We start from the raw sequence: 14,785 nt of genomic DNA on the forward strand, positions 1-14,785 counted from the left end.
CAGATAGGCAATCCAGCAGCCAGTTTTTACTGGCTTTAGGTGAATTTTTGCTAGTGATATACAAAGCAGTCTCCATACCTAATTCCTATGTCTCCACAGCCATCTAGTCCACTGTTTTGAAAAGCTAATTAAATGTAAACATTTAGGTGGGTGACCGGTTGTAAAAGGAACTGTATATGAAAGCTGTTCCTACTTAAAGAAACTTATATCCGTCTTGTTTATGCTTCAGCTTCCATGTTTTTTATTGTTTTTCTGAGATTTCACATTACCTTAAAAGTAGGTTTTGAGCTTTGTAGTGGCTGGAGAACAGCGGGCTGGTACAGAGCACGGTTTGGGTAACACCACATCCGGCGCAAAGGCCACACTATACAAAGAAAACAAATTCAAAACAGTACCTAGAGCTCTGAAGATGTTTTTATTGGATGTTCCCATGAATTGACTACAAGAGATCCAAGGTAGAACAAGCAGGATGCCCTTGGAGAGTTGAAGAGGAGGAACGTGACGGCTGCCACGAGCACCGCTGTGCAGTTCAGGCAGTTTCTACCTGGACCATGTTACATTGCGTTGACAGAAGATTGCATGCCAGCTATCTTTTTCACAGGGTATGCATGGTCTTGTTAGCGTGTACCAGTAGCTCTCTAAAGTAGGGATGCAGCAGGAACAGACCAAACAGTATGGAGGTGGAAAGATTCAACTGTTGCCTCTGCTGATATCAAACAGCTTTTAAAAAGCATGCGTAAGGCTCCAAAAAAGGAAGTAGGTATTAGCAAAGACGATACATGCAAATTTTTTGAAAGAGGAAATTGGAGGCAACTCTTTTATTTTGATGTTGAGGTTGTATAAAGTCTTGTTTCTTACCTTGTCCTCTGTAAATCAAATCAAATATCCAGATACCTGTCTTTGGTTATTGCACTAGGAGTCATACTGGTTCCAGTCAGCATCATGAAGAGTCAGCCCTTCTGTACGAAATCAGTTGAAAGTTTATATAGTTAGTTTTGAGCTTTTTCTTATAGGAATATAGCTCTTATTTATTTGGCAACAACCCCACTGGTAAAGAACAGCATCAATAAGCCTTCCAACAAGAAATTGGATACATAGTTTTGAATGTGCAGATATCTCTTATTTTCATTGCCAGTTTCCAATACATGGAATTAGATTAGGTAATGATGGAGAAGAAACCAAAGTATCACTCTGTAGAGAAAAGCACTTAAGTACAAAACGCTGTAAGCATGTTCTGACTGCAACATCTGATGTTTACAGCTTAATATCAGAAAGAGAAAAAGCTGATTAGTAACAGTAGCTATAGGTCATATCTAACATACTAGCATGAAGATGATAGATGTTATGTGTTACATGAAGGGGGTGTGACATATTAAATGACCATGTTATCTGGAATAAATGTCAATTACCAGATTACTTTTCCTTGCATTAAAGTTACAAGCTAACTAAATTATTTCAAGGTTGTGAAATAATAATCTGTGGTTGGTTGGTTGGTTGTTTGTTTGAAATAATATTCTTTTGTTATATATCTGTGTGGATCACAATTACAGGGAATTTTTAACAGTGGTTAGTCAACCTGTAAGACAAATATCAGGATAATTAATTACTCTTAACTGTTATGTCTCTACCGTGGAGTGAAATTCTTGCTGTCTTTACATTACGGGACCAAATTTTGCTACTCTTTGTATATAGTTTTTGTCAAGTTTCCTATATTTTTTTTGTGTCATGCTGTGATAAAACTATGTATCCTGGTAGCAATTTCATGACCTCTTTTGGTGGCCCTTTCTCTGAAAAAAAAAATATCATAAATTGCTGGTTGCATGCCTTCTCTTTTAATAGTCTATTTTCTATCAGAATTCTTTTTTTTGCCTATGAAGTAAAGAAGAGGAAGCCTAAAAACCATTGAAAACTTCTCGTGATTGCGCTCATCGGAAAACATGTATTGAGTTGGGTAAATGAGAGCCAAGCCGCTGTGATGTATTCCTTATCGCAGGTAGACCCACTTTAAAGGGAGGTGGGGAGCAGAAGGCTCCAGCTCTAGTGTGCGTTTCACATACTGACCTTGGAAGCCGCTGTCAGCCATCTGGAAATAGTTACAAATTCTGTATTGCTCAGAATCTTTATTTTATTTGTAATTCCAGGATTTTCTTTTTTCTTCCACCTTTCTACTGTCATATCCTATGTAGCCTGAATATTGCTTTGTGCCTGGCTGAAATAATATTGTTTGCCAGCTTACAATCAAAGGGAGTACAGAGAAAAACAGCTGAGCTGTATTAGGCAGAGGCAGTCTGGACTACATTTCGTTACTGCCAAATAACACGCCACAGGTGCAGGATTAGCCCAGCGGACGGTGCTGTGTTTGCTTAGCAGAGTCCCCCCGAGCCGCCCTCTGCCTCCTCACATGACTCTCATCTTTGGGGAATCTGGCAGCGATGTAGCAAGCCCACAGAAACCCAGTGTAAGTAGAAGGCTTAGCTTTTCAGCTCCCAAAGCGCTTGCGCCCCCCCCCCCCCCCCCGCCTCTTTTTTCCCTTTTTCTTCTTTTTTTTTACTTTTTCTTTTTTATTACTTTTTCTTTTTTTTTCTACTTTTTTCTTTCTTTTATTTTCTTTTTAATTTTTTCTTTTAAAGCCTGGTTTGAGCAGAACACTGAAGAGACTGAAAAAAATCCCCAAACCAATGAAGTTCAGTGGATTTTGCAGAAAGGCCAAAGAAGGAAATGCGTGACTGAAAAAAAAGCAGCATCGTTGGCGTGCTGGCGAGATGCGGGGCTGCCCCGCAGGGCAGCGGGGAGCCAGCTGCTCGTGACATGGGCCGTCTCGTGTTTGGAGCTTCAGTTCTTGCAGGGAGCAGGGGGAAAATAGTGGAGATTTCATTCGCTTGGACTGTGGGTCGGAGTTTGTACGGTGTCAGGGGTCTGCTGCAAACATTCAGGTGCACTTTGGTTAGTTTAGTTTTAAGGAGAGGGGTGGTAGATTTCTGGAGAAAATACTGCAGCTAGACCAAAAGATTTCCTATTCTCTTTTTTGGTGAAGAATGAGAAAAAACCCCGATTCGTAGAAGACCTGGTAGTTGGCATTCAGCCTGACAGTAAATTAAAAGGATGTTTCTCTTTTTCTCCTGAAATGTGCTTTTATATTAATCTTTGGGTTTGAAGTTATTTTAAAAATAAATGGTTTGGCAATAATAGACCAACTTTGATGCCAGGTTTGCATTTTGAGGATGAATTACAGAGCTGGGACTGGTTTAAGCTTTAGCAATAGACACCTTTCTTATCTAATTTTAAAGGTACTTTGGCAATATATAGTGCATGTGTATGTCAATAATGCTTATTAAAACGCTGCATCTGTTCCATACATGTGAAATACTAGTTAATTGGAAAAATAGCCAAGTAATAAAAACAAATGTACTTTCTTTCCTAAAACTTTTCATCACTGTTTATATAGGGCTGGGTGCTGAAAGAAAGAAGTTTTACATTTGACCAGAATTGTTTCTTGCTTCATACTCTCTGGGGAAAACCTAAGGAGAGAAAGGCGGTCACACAGCTCGTGAAAACTCGTCAAGGAGAAGAGCATGTGGGAGGCAAGTTTTAAGGGTGTTTGCAGTTCACTTTTCTTTCTTAGACTTTGAGGTGCTTTATGAAGCGCATCGGTGACGATGTAGCCATATGACATTGGAAAAAACTGAAGGAAGCAAACCCAGTGGTGCTGGCAGCTGGTTCCTTCTCTTCCAGAGAATGGAGCGGGTGGGTGAGCATGGCAGCCTGCCCACGGGGACCGGTTGACGGTTCGTCGGCAGTGTCGTAGGGCGCGGGGTACACGTGCCTCCTTCCCGCCCAGACACAAGCTTAGCAGATGCTCTGAAGCGTTCAGACAGGGAAATGCTTTTAGGCTACTCGAACGCTTCAGGAAAACCATATCCCTTATGTCTGTGGTCAGAATTGATTATTGTTGTTCCATGCATGCAATTAATTTTGGTTAGCAATAGAGATGCTTTCCTCCCTCTTTAAATGGATTTATTTGTTTTCTGTCAAAGCGAGTAAGTCAGTGACATTTTCTGTTGCGCTCGGCCATGTTCGCAGAAGATAAGACCCTCCTGCGTGAACACAAAGGTCTTCTTCATTGCTTACGATTTCTACTCATGCGGTTCAAATCCCTGCTCAGCGTGTGGGGTGAGGCCGACAGTAGCGGCAGTCAGTTCAATTCAGTCCCTGCCTTGGCAGCCGAACAGGGCAAGAATTTATACTGTCACTTGTTCAATTACTTAAAACGCTGCTTGGCCTGGTGACCTGGCAGGGTGGCATTTGCCTCCAGGAAGAAAAATTCTTACAGATCCTTCAGCGCTTCATTCAGCAACAGTTAGCTGCTGAGTGTGTCATAAACACGCGGAATGTAGGGATGCCGATGGCATTTGCCTGTGCAAAATTATCAAAATATACTGGTGATTTTCTCAGACACTAAATAATCTGTCCTTGTGGGAGATAGACAGGCGCTTGAGGAACAGTGGGGAGGGGAGTTGGTAGGAAGCATCGTCATCCCCATGGTTTGGGAAGCATTTGTGATAAGCTAATCAATAAACCAAATTTAAAGAAAGTTATATATGTATGGCCGTAAAAGTTTTGAAAAGCCATTAAAAATATAGCCTGCTTATGCCATAAGATAGCTATATGGCAGTTTTGTTTTTGTGAATGTCTACACTGTTTAATTTATTCTTATGAGAAGTGAGAGGGAACTTCATTGTATTGGAATTGAGAAAGGAGTTAGTGATTTATGAAGTAGATTGCTCTTTAGGCTGAGCTGGGGATACGTCACATCTACTCACAAACAGCTAAACCCAGTCAGTTAGAAGGGCACTGGCCTCTCTGAATACTGTTGGCACTGTCTTCTGCAAGCATGCCGCCATTTGCACATGCTGATTATATTTTAATATACAGGTGCAAGTCTTTGATGCTGGGGTGAGAACGGCTAGCTGATATTTTTATCTTCCAGGCACTATTTTTGTCTCGACTACTGGCACGGTGCTCTTGGGTTTCTTTTCATTGGAAAAGGGAACAGGAGTGACAATGATTTATTAAACATATCTAAGAGAGCCACAGGGTCAAACCTGTCTGTTGCTGTTTCTTTTAAATGCCATTGTCTGAATGCATCAATCTAAATATCATCTGAAATGATAATAAGTAAAAATCTACAGCTTGCCCGTTGCAATCTCTGATGCTTCCCTACAGATCAGATAGCAAAGCATAGTTTAGTAGTAATGGTATCACGTTACATTGCTTCCTGTCTGTATTTTTCTTCTTTTTGTCCCCCTGTTGCTAATGTTCGGGAGTTTTCAAGATTGCTTGTAGTGATGTTTGCATACTCTCCTGACAGTGGTGGCATTGGGAGTTTGCTGCTTGGAACTGCAAGTGTATGTGGGGATTTGCAGCTTAAAAGCAGAAATAACTAGCTTTGGATATTAACAGCAATCTTCTTCTCTTTCTTTAGATATAAAAGGTTTCTAAATGAAGAGTGTGGCACAAACTCCGCTGTTTTTAGCTTAATATCCAGACTGCTTTTTTCACATCTTTCTACCTGAGCTTCCATTCCCTGTTTTGATCAGGTGGTGCTCATAGCTAGGAGATGGGGTTTTGCAGCCAGCATAGTTTCATGAGTTTTGATTACATTTAGCTAGACATTTTCCCAAGATGCTGTTGAGGAAGGGATGAAAAAGCTCAGGTACATAAAAGTGATGGACATAAAAGCAACCTCTTTCAAAGAAACTGCTTCAGCAATTTCACTGAAATAGTTGATTTTGTTTTCTGCAGTAAAGAATACTGTAAGTTTGATGAAGACATGAGACTATCCTTTAATGTGTCTTTGTACAATGTACGTATTCAGTAGCTTATTTTCTACCTGAAGCTATCCTGTAAAGTAAATGTAGGCACTCAATATGAACCAAACTGATAAATGAAGCAATTTATGCCACCATGGAAAACTTAGATTTTTGCATGTTGTCTCACAAAGCTAGGCTAGTGTGCCTTTGAAATAAATATCCTTTTCTTATTATTTTGTGGTATCTTAAATACTAATGCTTTGGGGAGATCAGAAGAGGTCTGATCTAGCTGCATCTCTGTTTTTTTTTTCATGTGATGCTCTGTTATGACTCAAAATCCTTCTGGGGATGAAGTCAGAAGAGTCAGTCATTCTCATATTGGACCTTGGATCTCACCTTAGTATTCCTGAAACATTAGTGTCTCACTGTTCAGGTTTTATTACCTGTTAGCCTCGTACATGCATCAAACAGTACTGCTTTTACACAAATGTTTGCAAAAAGTTTGTTCATTTTGAATTGTACAAGAACACACAATTCAGAAAAGAATAGTGGTAGCTCCAACACATTTTACCTGTTCTGTGTAAAATGTGGCTTTTGAAAAGAGATTAGAATAAAGAAAATATGTTGCTATCTTAACGAGAACTATGTGAAATACCTTTTCATTCATCTTTGCAAATATTAAAAACTTACTTACGTTTTAAAAGCTTTTCTTTGCCATGGAGCATTTATAGATGGAACCAAAGGATTGTAGAAGGTAGAATTAAAGCGAGAGATTCAACAGAGTTGGAGAAATTCTTTATTAATGGGAAATTACAGTGGGTAGGGGTAGACTTTACTGAGTCCAAGCTGGCAGGCTAGAACACTTTGCATGTACTTTCCTTTGGAAATTTTAAAGAAGCCTTTCTTTTGTGCTTTTTTTTCTATTTTGTTGGTATGCTCTCTTATGCTATGAAAAATGTGCCAACCAATTCTCATTTTTTTCCAAATGAAAAATATGTCACAGATTAACTATGGATAGCAGAAATGAGAGGAAACCATTAAAAAGTAACACTCACTCAAACTGTGATGTAATGGTGGACAGCAAATTACATGTGCATTTCCATGGGCTATGACACCAAAGAAGCCGTTGTGTTTTTAAATTGTGAGTAGTATGGTATGAGTATTAATTTGAAGGGTCTTGTTTCAGTAGCTTTGTTACAGCTTGTTACATTCCATGCTGAACTTAACTAATTTAGCTAATAATGTCATGTGTGATTAAGACGGTTTAAACAGACTTTTTGGAGAAGGGTGCTTATCCTTATCAAACCAAATGCAAAAGCAATTTTTGAAATAGTGCTGTATACATGTAGCCATATTGGCACTTGGTGACAATTCTATGAATATGGACAGAAACAGTTTTTACGCAGACTGCTTAAAGTTACATCAGATTGTAAACATTATTTATTTACATCATGAATACAAGCAAACCCACCCCAAATTTCGAAATACATAGATGAGGAGCAACGTGTAGGTTCTACGTACTTTGGTGCACAGGAAATCCAGCATAGGTGGGAAATGAAGCAAATCATACTTGATAAGCCCAACAACGCTACAATTTGTCTAATATGCCAGTTTATTTCAGTGGATGTATGTCAGGGTACAGCTATTTTCAAACACCATTTGATACCAACCTCAGTTTGGGCTCACTAGTGCAATACAGTCACATAGTGAAAAGGAAAGCATGTTGTTTTCATTTTTCTGGTGTTTTTTATGCCAGACTTTGTTTAAAGTGGGTTTGGATCAGAAATATGCAGGTCTTGGCATCTGACCTTTCCTTGGGTTTTATGGTAGCCCTGAATATCCAACAAAGGGAAATTGTCATGATCCATTTTTCCTTCTCTGTTATACGGTTGTCACCAATAAAAAGTGTTTTACTGTTACCTCTTGACTATTTTACACAGTAGATCAGGCTGAGTTAAGAGGTGTAATTTATTTCAACTTCTGTAACTGCACTGTGTTTTCATTGCTGACTATTTGCCAAAAAATATCCCATGGAAATTCTTTTATCTGATGACTGTAAAGTACAGTGAGTTAGCAGTTAGTTATTTCCCTTTCTCTTAAAACAATCATGTTGATGGTATAACCCTGGCCTGGTGGGAAGTCATCAGGCTGTAGTTTATGATATAGCATAGGAAACTCTAGCAGGGTGTTGCATGATAGTTTCATATTTTAATAAAAGCATGATTTGAGGAAAAGCACACTAACTGTATAGGCTAGTGCAGAGCATAGATGAAGTAACCTTGTGGTTTAAAAGTTCTGTCCAACAGTTTTATCAAGTTGACTGATTTTCTTTTGAGGTTTGGGTGGGGGTATTTTGGTGTTGTTTTTTTAATTATTGTTCAGACACTTTTGTATGAGTGTACCTAATTTCCAGTCCAAAGCAGCGGTTGAAACAGCCATTCCATGATGTGCAAAGCTTCTGAGGTGTGTACCTTCTCTGAAGCAGTAAGCATTGCTGCCTGTCAGTGGGCGCTATCGCTAGCCAAATGTTGTTGTTATTGGCCTGGGAAAATGCAAATGGATGGTACTGCATTAATCAGAGCCTTCAAATACCCTATGTAGAAAGAGGAGAGAGCACAGCACTCTGTTTTTTTTTTTTTTTTTTTAACAGACTTGTTTGTGGCCCTTAGCATGTTTCGGGAAGGAGCAAGTCTGGCTTTTACTTGTGACAAACCCATGCAAGATCATGGAAGATCTGCTTTTTCACTGCATAGACAGAACATAAATTGTGCAGCTGTGGCACAGAAATCAATCTGTTAAGATAACTATTGCTAATTATTCATCCTCTGGGAACAGGATGGCTTAAGATTTGGACTACAGAATAACAGAATACAGAGCTTTTCACCTCCTACATTACCGGACTTGTTGAATCAGAGCAGTGCCCAAAAGTCATTACCATCTGATGTCTGTGGGCTGGTGTGAAATGAGTTATTGGGCTTTATCCAGGTTCTAGTGGAGAAATTCCTGTCCAAATCACATAACTATGGCTACAGTTGGCAGGGGCTGGACTAGTTATTGGCAGCTAGAGCAGAGAGCTTGAGGACTGAATGTACACTAAGAGATGGGCTCTCTAGATCAATTTTTTTTTTTGCACCACCATGAATCAATGCAAAGCTTAAATCGGCGATTTTCCCTCTGTGTGTGAGGTACCACTGTCTACAGACCTCTCAAGTCAACATGAAACAGCATTATTTAAAACCAGGATGTAATTCATCCTGATGGTTACTTCACTGTGATTGTGGAACAGGGATCTGGGATCTGGGATCACTTCTCTATCATTTAAAAAAATGGTAGCAAAACAAACTGTGAAACCAGGAAATGGTTTGCCACACAAGAAAGTTAGTATTTAGATGCAAAAGCTTAGTGCTTATAGATTACCATGAAGTCTAGGATGGGTGGGAAGCAAAATGGAAGACTATCTCTAAGAAGGATTAGTTGTTGGCATGGAGGTTAGCAGGGGTTTAGACTAGACACTAGTCATTCTCGTGGTCATCCAGGGTTAATGCTTTCATTTTACACCACTTTATTTTCCTCAGTTTCCTTCTCCTGGCTTCAGGATCTTTGTAGACGTGCCTTTCAGTAAAGGAGCTCAGGTGAAGCAAAGGATGGAGAGATACACTAACACATTTGGAAAAAACCCAACAGTAGCATGCTGCTTCTGAGCACACAGTCCCTGTTCTCAGGTGGAGATTCGTAACAGGCCATCACGTTGCAATTTGGAGTGGTCCCAGTCCTTAGAGGAAAATATTTCTCAGGAGCAGTACTCCAAAGAGACATAAAAGTCCTGGTGGCCACCTGCCTGTCTTTGTGGCGGAAGGTGCTTCGTACATGCTGGTGAATTTTAGTGGAAAAAGAGGGATAAGCTGAGAAAATCAACTAAATTTGATGAAGGTATACCAGTCCAAGGGTGACCTTCAGGCTCTCAACTGTTTTGATTAATTCCCTGATGCAGTCAGTAAGTTTTTCAGCAGACCACAATAACCTTATTTCTCATACGGTTTTTCTGCGGTTGTCCCAAGCTGCACTCAGTTCATCAGGGGTGGGAAGCTGGCCATAAGCAGACTGCAACAGAATAGGCTACAGCAGAGAAGCAGCCAAATTTAAATAGCCTGAAATCCCTTGCTTTCAGGGCACTTGGACATGGCTCCTTAGGAGAGCTTTCAAAACCCAAAGGGCTTCTAATCCCTAGGCAGAGCCCGGGCTGCATGACCAACATGTGCTTGTTACAGCACAGGAGCAAATGCAAGAGGACTGTCTGTTCACTATCCTAAACTCTGCATTTCATACCTGGTATCAGGAGGAACTTGTTGCCAAACTGAAAAGCTCCTGGGGGTTTCCTCCTATGCGTTACATTTTGGGGAAAGGACTGCTGAAAATCTTTCTGCTCTGAAGTTAAGCAGATGAAGAAGTCAAAAGATCTTGTTGAAACTCAGCTTTGAGTGGGAGAAGAATTCTTACATTTTCCACGGTCATCTGCTGGGTGAGACATCTGAATTTCAGAGGCAAAAGATCTGCCTATCTTTTTAGCTAGCAGCCAGGAATTTAAGGCATAAAAGGAACAAGAGAATGGAATGAGAAGAGTTTTTCTTTTTAGAAGATAGAAAAGGGCCTGGTTGAAAGTATCTTATTCCTATCTCCTTTAATTTTATTTGATTTAATGTATTCAGCACTAAACTGCAATGATTTTACACTGCTTTTTACCCTAGGCATTAGCTGAAAGCAAAATCCTAGGCTACATCCCTACTTCAAACTCTTGGAAAGTGTAAATCCGAATGCCAGCCTATTTGTCCTAAGTTTTCTAAAAACCAAACTACGTCTGTAAATAGCCACCTGTGATGCTTTGATGATACTTCAGACTTCTGATTCTAATTCAGCAGCTCCTACCTGTCTTATTTTAAGACTACAACCGGGTCTAGGGATGTAAGCTGTTGTTGTTTATGGCAAGTTCTGCAGAAGCTGTTCATGATCACATCCCTGATAAATGATGGGCACAGATTGCATTAGAGTATGACTGCCTTACACATTTGTTGAAAAAAGGGATGACCTACAGTTGTCTGTATTATGCAGAAGGTATTTAGTTGTCTAAATTTAACATTTTCAGGCACTTTCAAATTTGTAATTAAACCTTTAATTTTTTTGTGTGTGCTAGGTGTAAAATGCTTTTGGTTTTGCACTCCTTGCTGAGGAAAGATCCCTGCTAAATCTGTAGACAGGTCGTAGAAAGAGCCATGGAAATGATACACAGAGCAAACTATTTCACTCAGTTGCCCCATGAGCTAGAAGTTCAGTTTGTTGCCTCATGAGCTTGAAGTCTAAAAATCCTTGACAGGAATATTAATAGTTCAATATTCCCCATTCAATGGTAACAAAGTAATACAGACAAAAATTGCTGATTGAAAGAGAATTTACTTAATCTCTAATCCTGTGACCCAGGGAGCAAACATCTGTTGATACTAATTTGTTGTACACAGGCTGCATTTTAGAGTTTCGTAATTATATTATGAGAAACAAACAGTGCATTTTTTTCTTTAATTGAAGAACCTACTGCATCTTAAGGTATACCTATGAGTACACACATATACAGTGCATCTTGAGTGAACTAATCCATTTAGTTCCAATTTTGCCAAATGTTAGTCAAAACAGTATGGGACTTCAACATCCAGTTGTGACGTGAATCCAATTAGTATCCTGATGCTGTGCAGAAGGGTTACAAGCCCATAGTTTGTGTATGTTTTGTAACTAGTTTTCTGGTTTGACTTTAGGAAGAAGTGAGCTAATAAAAAATCCAGTACGTTTCAGTGGAATACATAGGTGCTAAGCAGAGATCAAGCCACACGAGTTTTGCATTTCATAGGTGTTACAGTCTGATACGGTGAATGATTGTCTTATTGTCTTTCATGTGTATCACCTTAGTATTATTAATATACGTCTTATGCAAGGAATGCACGAGGAGCGGAAGGGCTGTAACGCTCAAAAAGCTAACACTTCTCTAAATGAGCTGTTCTTTCGTGCAAAGCCCCGCTTTTCCCAGAGCTAACGAGTTTCAGCTTTTTCCTAGTTTGCTAGGGACAAGCTTGCATGTCTCTCGTTACACAGCAGAAAACTAAAGCCTGTCTGCAAGTCGCTGCCGGTGCCTGCCCGTTTGCAGAGCTTTCCTTCCAGAGCTGGCACAGGAGAGGAGGGGTGTGCAGCTGGGGGGCACGACAGGCACGCTTGTGCTCAAGGCACTGCCTGGTCGCAGGCACCCAGGAGCACAGGCTGGACTTCGTTAGTCCTCCGAAGGGCATGGGCTGATGGAACGGCCCTGCTCTTCCTCCAGCCTTTTGCTGCTTTGGGACCTTTCAGCCTGTTCTGGCCTTGGTGGTTGTTTGCCATCCAAGCCCTGAAGTGTAGCTGCTTGTTCCCGTCACCTCTGCCTGTTTGCCCTCTCCATCTCTCTGTAGGGAGCTGAAAAGGATACAGTTTTCTGTCAGGTCCACAATATATCAGTCCTGATGATGGAGGTTTGGGGAAGACTTTAATTAGAGCCAAAGCAGCAGTTCAGGAGCCAATCAAAATAATAATAATAAAATGCCAATTGTTTCTAAAGACTTAACAGTAAATCAAGAATTTCAAGCCTGCTCTTCAACTACTCTGTTGGAGCGAGCCGTTCATAGATGACCCTTTAGTAAGATTTCTTACAGGGAAGCAAAAGGAAAGTGAGAAACTGCCAGTTGAAGCTTTTCATGCTGATCTCATTTTTGTCTTTGAGGCTTAAAATATTCACAAGCACCGAAAGCTGATATTTATGAGCGGAGCTGGGGGAGGGTGGCGCGGGGGTGTCACTTAAACAGTTCCTAGCCCATCACCAACATCTCTAGCTGTACTCCACCAGCTCCATGGAGATTCAGTACTCTGATTTTTTTAGAAGTAATCGCCTCCATATATTTCAGCATTGTGCATTCTAAAACACATTCTTGCCTTGAACTTTGTTTATAGATTTTTTTTTTTTTTTATAGAAATGAACTGGTTTTACTTGTGTTCCAAGTAGTATTTCTGCAACTCAGTGACAGAAAGTGCTGTTGAACTTGAAAGAACATCACTTTCTGTTAAATCTTTGTTAAATTGTATGCCTGTGTCCTGCTCTTCCTGGAGTACCATAAATCCCACTTGTTTTTATGGGGTTCAATGGATGTAGATACATGCCAAGTATAGAGACAAAGAAAGCACACAGGTGTAACCAAGGATTTGACCTGTGTAATGCAATAGGAAGAAAGCTGTACTCTGCAATCTGAAAAGCACAACGTATCTCTTTGGCAGCAGCAGAACTTGAACATCAGCACCTTTGATCTAATGCCACTGAGGCTCAATAAGCCTCAAACACAGTGTGACCACTTTGGAGGCTTCTACAGAAAACTGCTCTGTAGCGAACACTCGGCTCGAATAACTTTCTCAAATTTTGATGAGTAGAAATACTTTAAAGTTTTCATTCCAAGCCTTGCAATCCAGCCTAGAACTGTTTCTTTTTTCCTCTCCCTTATATTTATAGCCAATTTTCTAGACAACATGCCCTTGCGAAGTTCTGGCAAGTTGAACATGGAGACCAGAAAAGAAGATGGAGAGAGCACAGCACCTGCTCCTCCGCAGAAGAAGCTGTCTTGTCAGTGCCACCACCACTGTCCTGAGGACTCAGTCAACAGCACCTGCAGGTTTGTGGGATATATATATATATTTGGCAGTGAAACATGGGAAGACGTGTATGTGGTAGCTCAGCAGTCCCAAGCTGGGTGTCGCAGTTTTTTGTTTAAGGAGTAGTATGTAAATGAGTTGTTTATACGTTTTGTCTAAAAATCGGAGGTAATTTATACCTAGATACCAGCTACGTATTTAGATTTTTATGCTGGGGTGTTTGCATCTTTACAGTTTTTGATAATACTTGCATTAATTCATTGCATATGAAATATTCTGAAGGTAGAAGTTTGTTTTTAAAGGTGCATGCAGTTAATGGGTGGAGACTTAATGGAGATATATTGAAATGTCAGTAAATGCTTATAAATTTATAATTGCTCTCTACAGAATTGATAAGAACCTTGCTCTTGGTGTGTGTCTTTGCAATAGCTGAGCTATCTTTTGTAGGTCCTCAAGGCACTGGGCTTTTTGTTGCTTCCATGCTAAAAGGAAAGTGATCTTTTTCTTGAGGTGAAGTGTTGAGTATTTCCTTACTCTAGTTACAGTCTTCTGTTTGGTTTTGTGTTTAGAGTACTCCAAACTTCTCATTTGGGTTGGATTCTGCTTCCTCAGATCCTTCTGCCTCCCTGGGGGAGAGGCATGTCCAGCTGTGTGCAGTTCCCTTGGAGGCTCAGCCTTGGTCTCTGTTGCACTGCCACTGCCTGAAGCAGCAGAGGTGACTGAGGGTACCTGTGGTGGGACCAGGCTCCTGTTCCTCCACTCAAAAGCAGCTCTTGCTGGACACGTATTGTTGCTTTTGAATGAGGATAGTGGTCAGACACCCTTGCCTTGGCTTGAGGTGCACGTACAGCTTGCTTTAGCTGCAGCAAAGTACGGCCAAGCTCTTCATGTTCCACGTGAGGAATTCAAACTTTTCTGCTTATTTAGAGCAGGTAGGATACTGGAAATATTCACCATCAGCTATAGCCTAGTGGAATTGTGGGAATGGGAGAAGTATCGAAGCACAGCACAGATGTGAGCCCAGCGGAACATGCCAGCTGGGCATGCAGTGCTGTTTGAGGTGAGACAGTCTAACGTTGTGTCAGGTCTTCAAGGCAGCACATTAAAAAGATAGGTGGGGAGGGCCTAAGGCTGCTGAAGATGTTGATTGCTTTGTTGGATTTTTGGGTGTCGTTTTGTAGCCTGACTTAATTCTGCTCAGCCTGCAGTTTGACACTGAAGTGTATCAAAGTTTTGATGACAGCTGTAAATCCCATTTCCCCTTTCTA

The 14,785-nt window shown here is 40.5% G+C and overlaps 1 protein-coding gene across 3 annotated transcripts in view; it reads left to right on the forward strand.

The window, feature by feature from the left end:
- BMPR1B (bone morphogenetic protein receptor type 1B) overlaps positions 1 to 14,785 on the forward strand; it is a 256,031-nt gene that overhangs the window by 212,305 nt on the left and 28,941 nt on the right. For all 3 annotated transcript variants that reach the window (XM_049815319.1, XM_049815320.1, XM_049815318.1), the window contains one exon: positions 13,378 to 13,537. In XM_049815319.1, coding sequence (XP_049671276.1) covers positions 13,395 to 13,537 — 143 coding nt within the window. In that variant the 5' untranslated portion in view covers positions 13,378 to 13,394. The remainder of the gene's footprint in view (positions 1 to 13,377; positions 13,538 to 14,785) is intronic.

Source organism: Accipiter gentilis, chromosome 12 (genome assembly GCF_929443795.1).
Source record: "Accipiter gentilis chromosome 12, bAccGen1.1, whole genome shotgun sequence".
NCBI lineage: Eukaryota > Metazoa > Chordata > Aves > Accipitriformes > Accipitridae > Astur > Astur gentilis.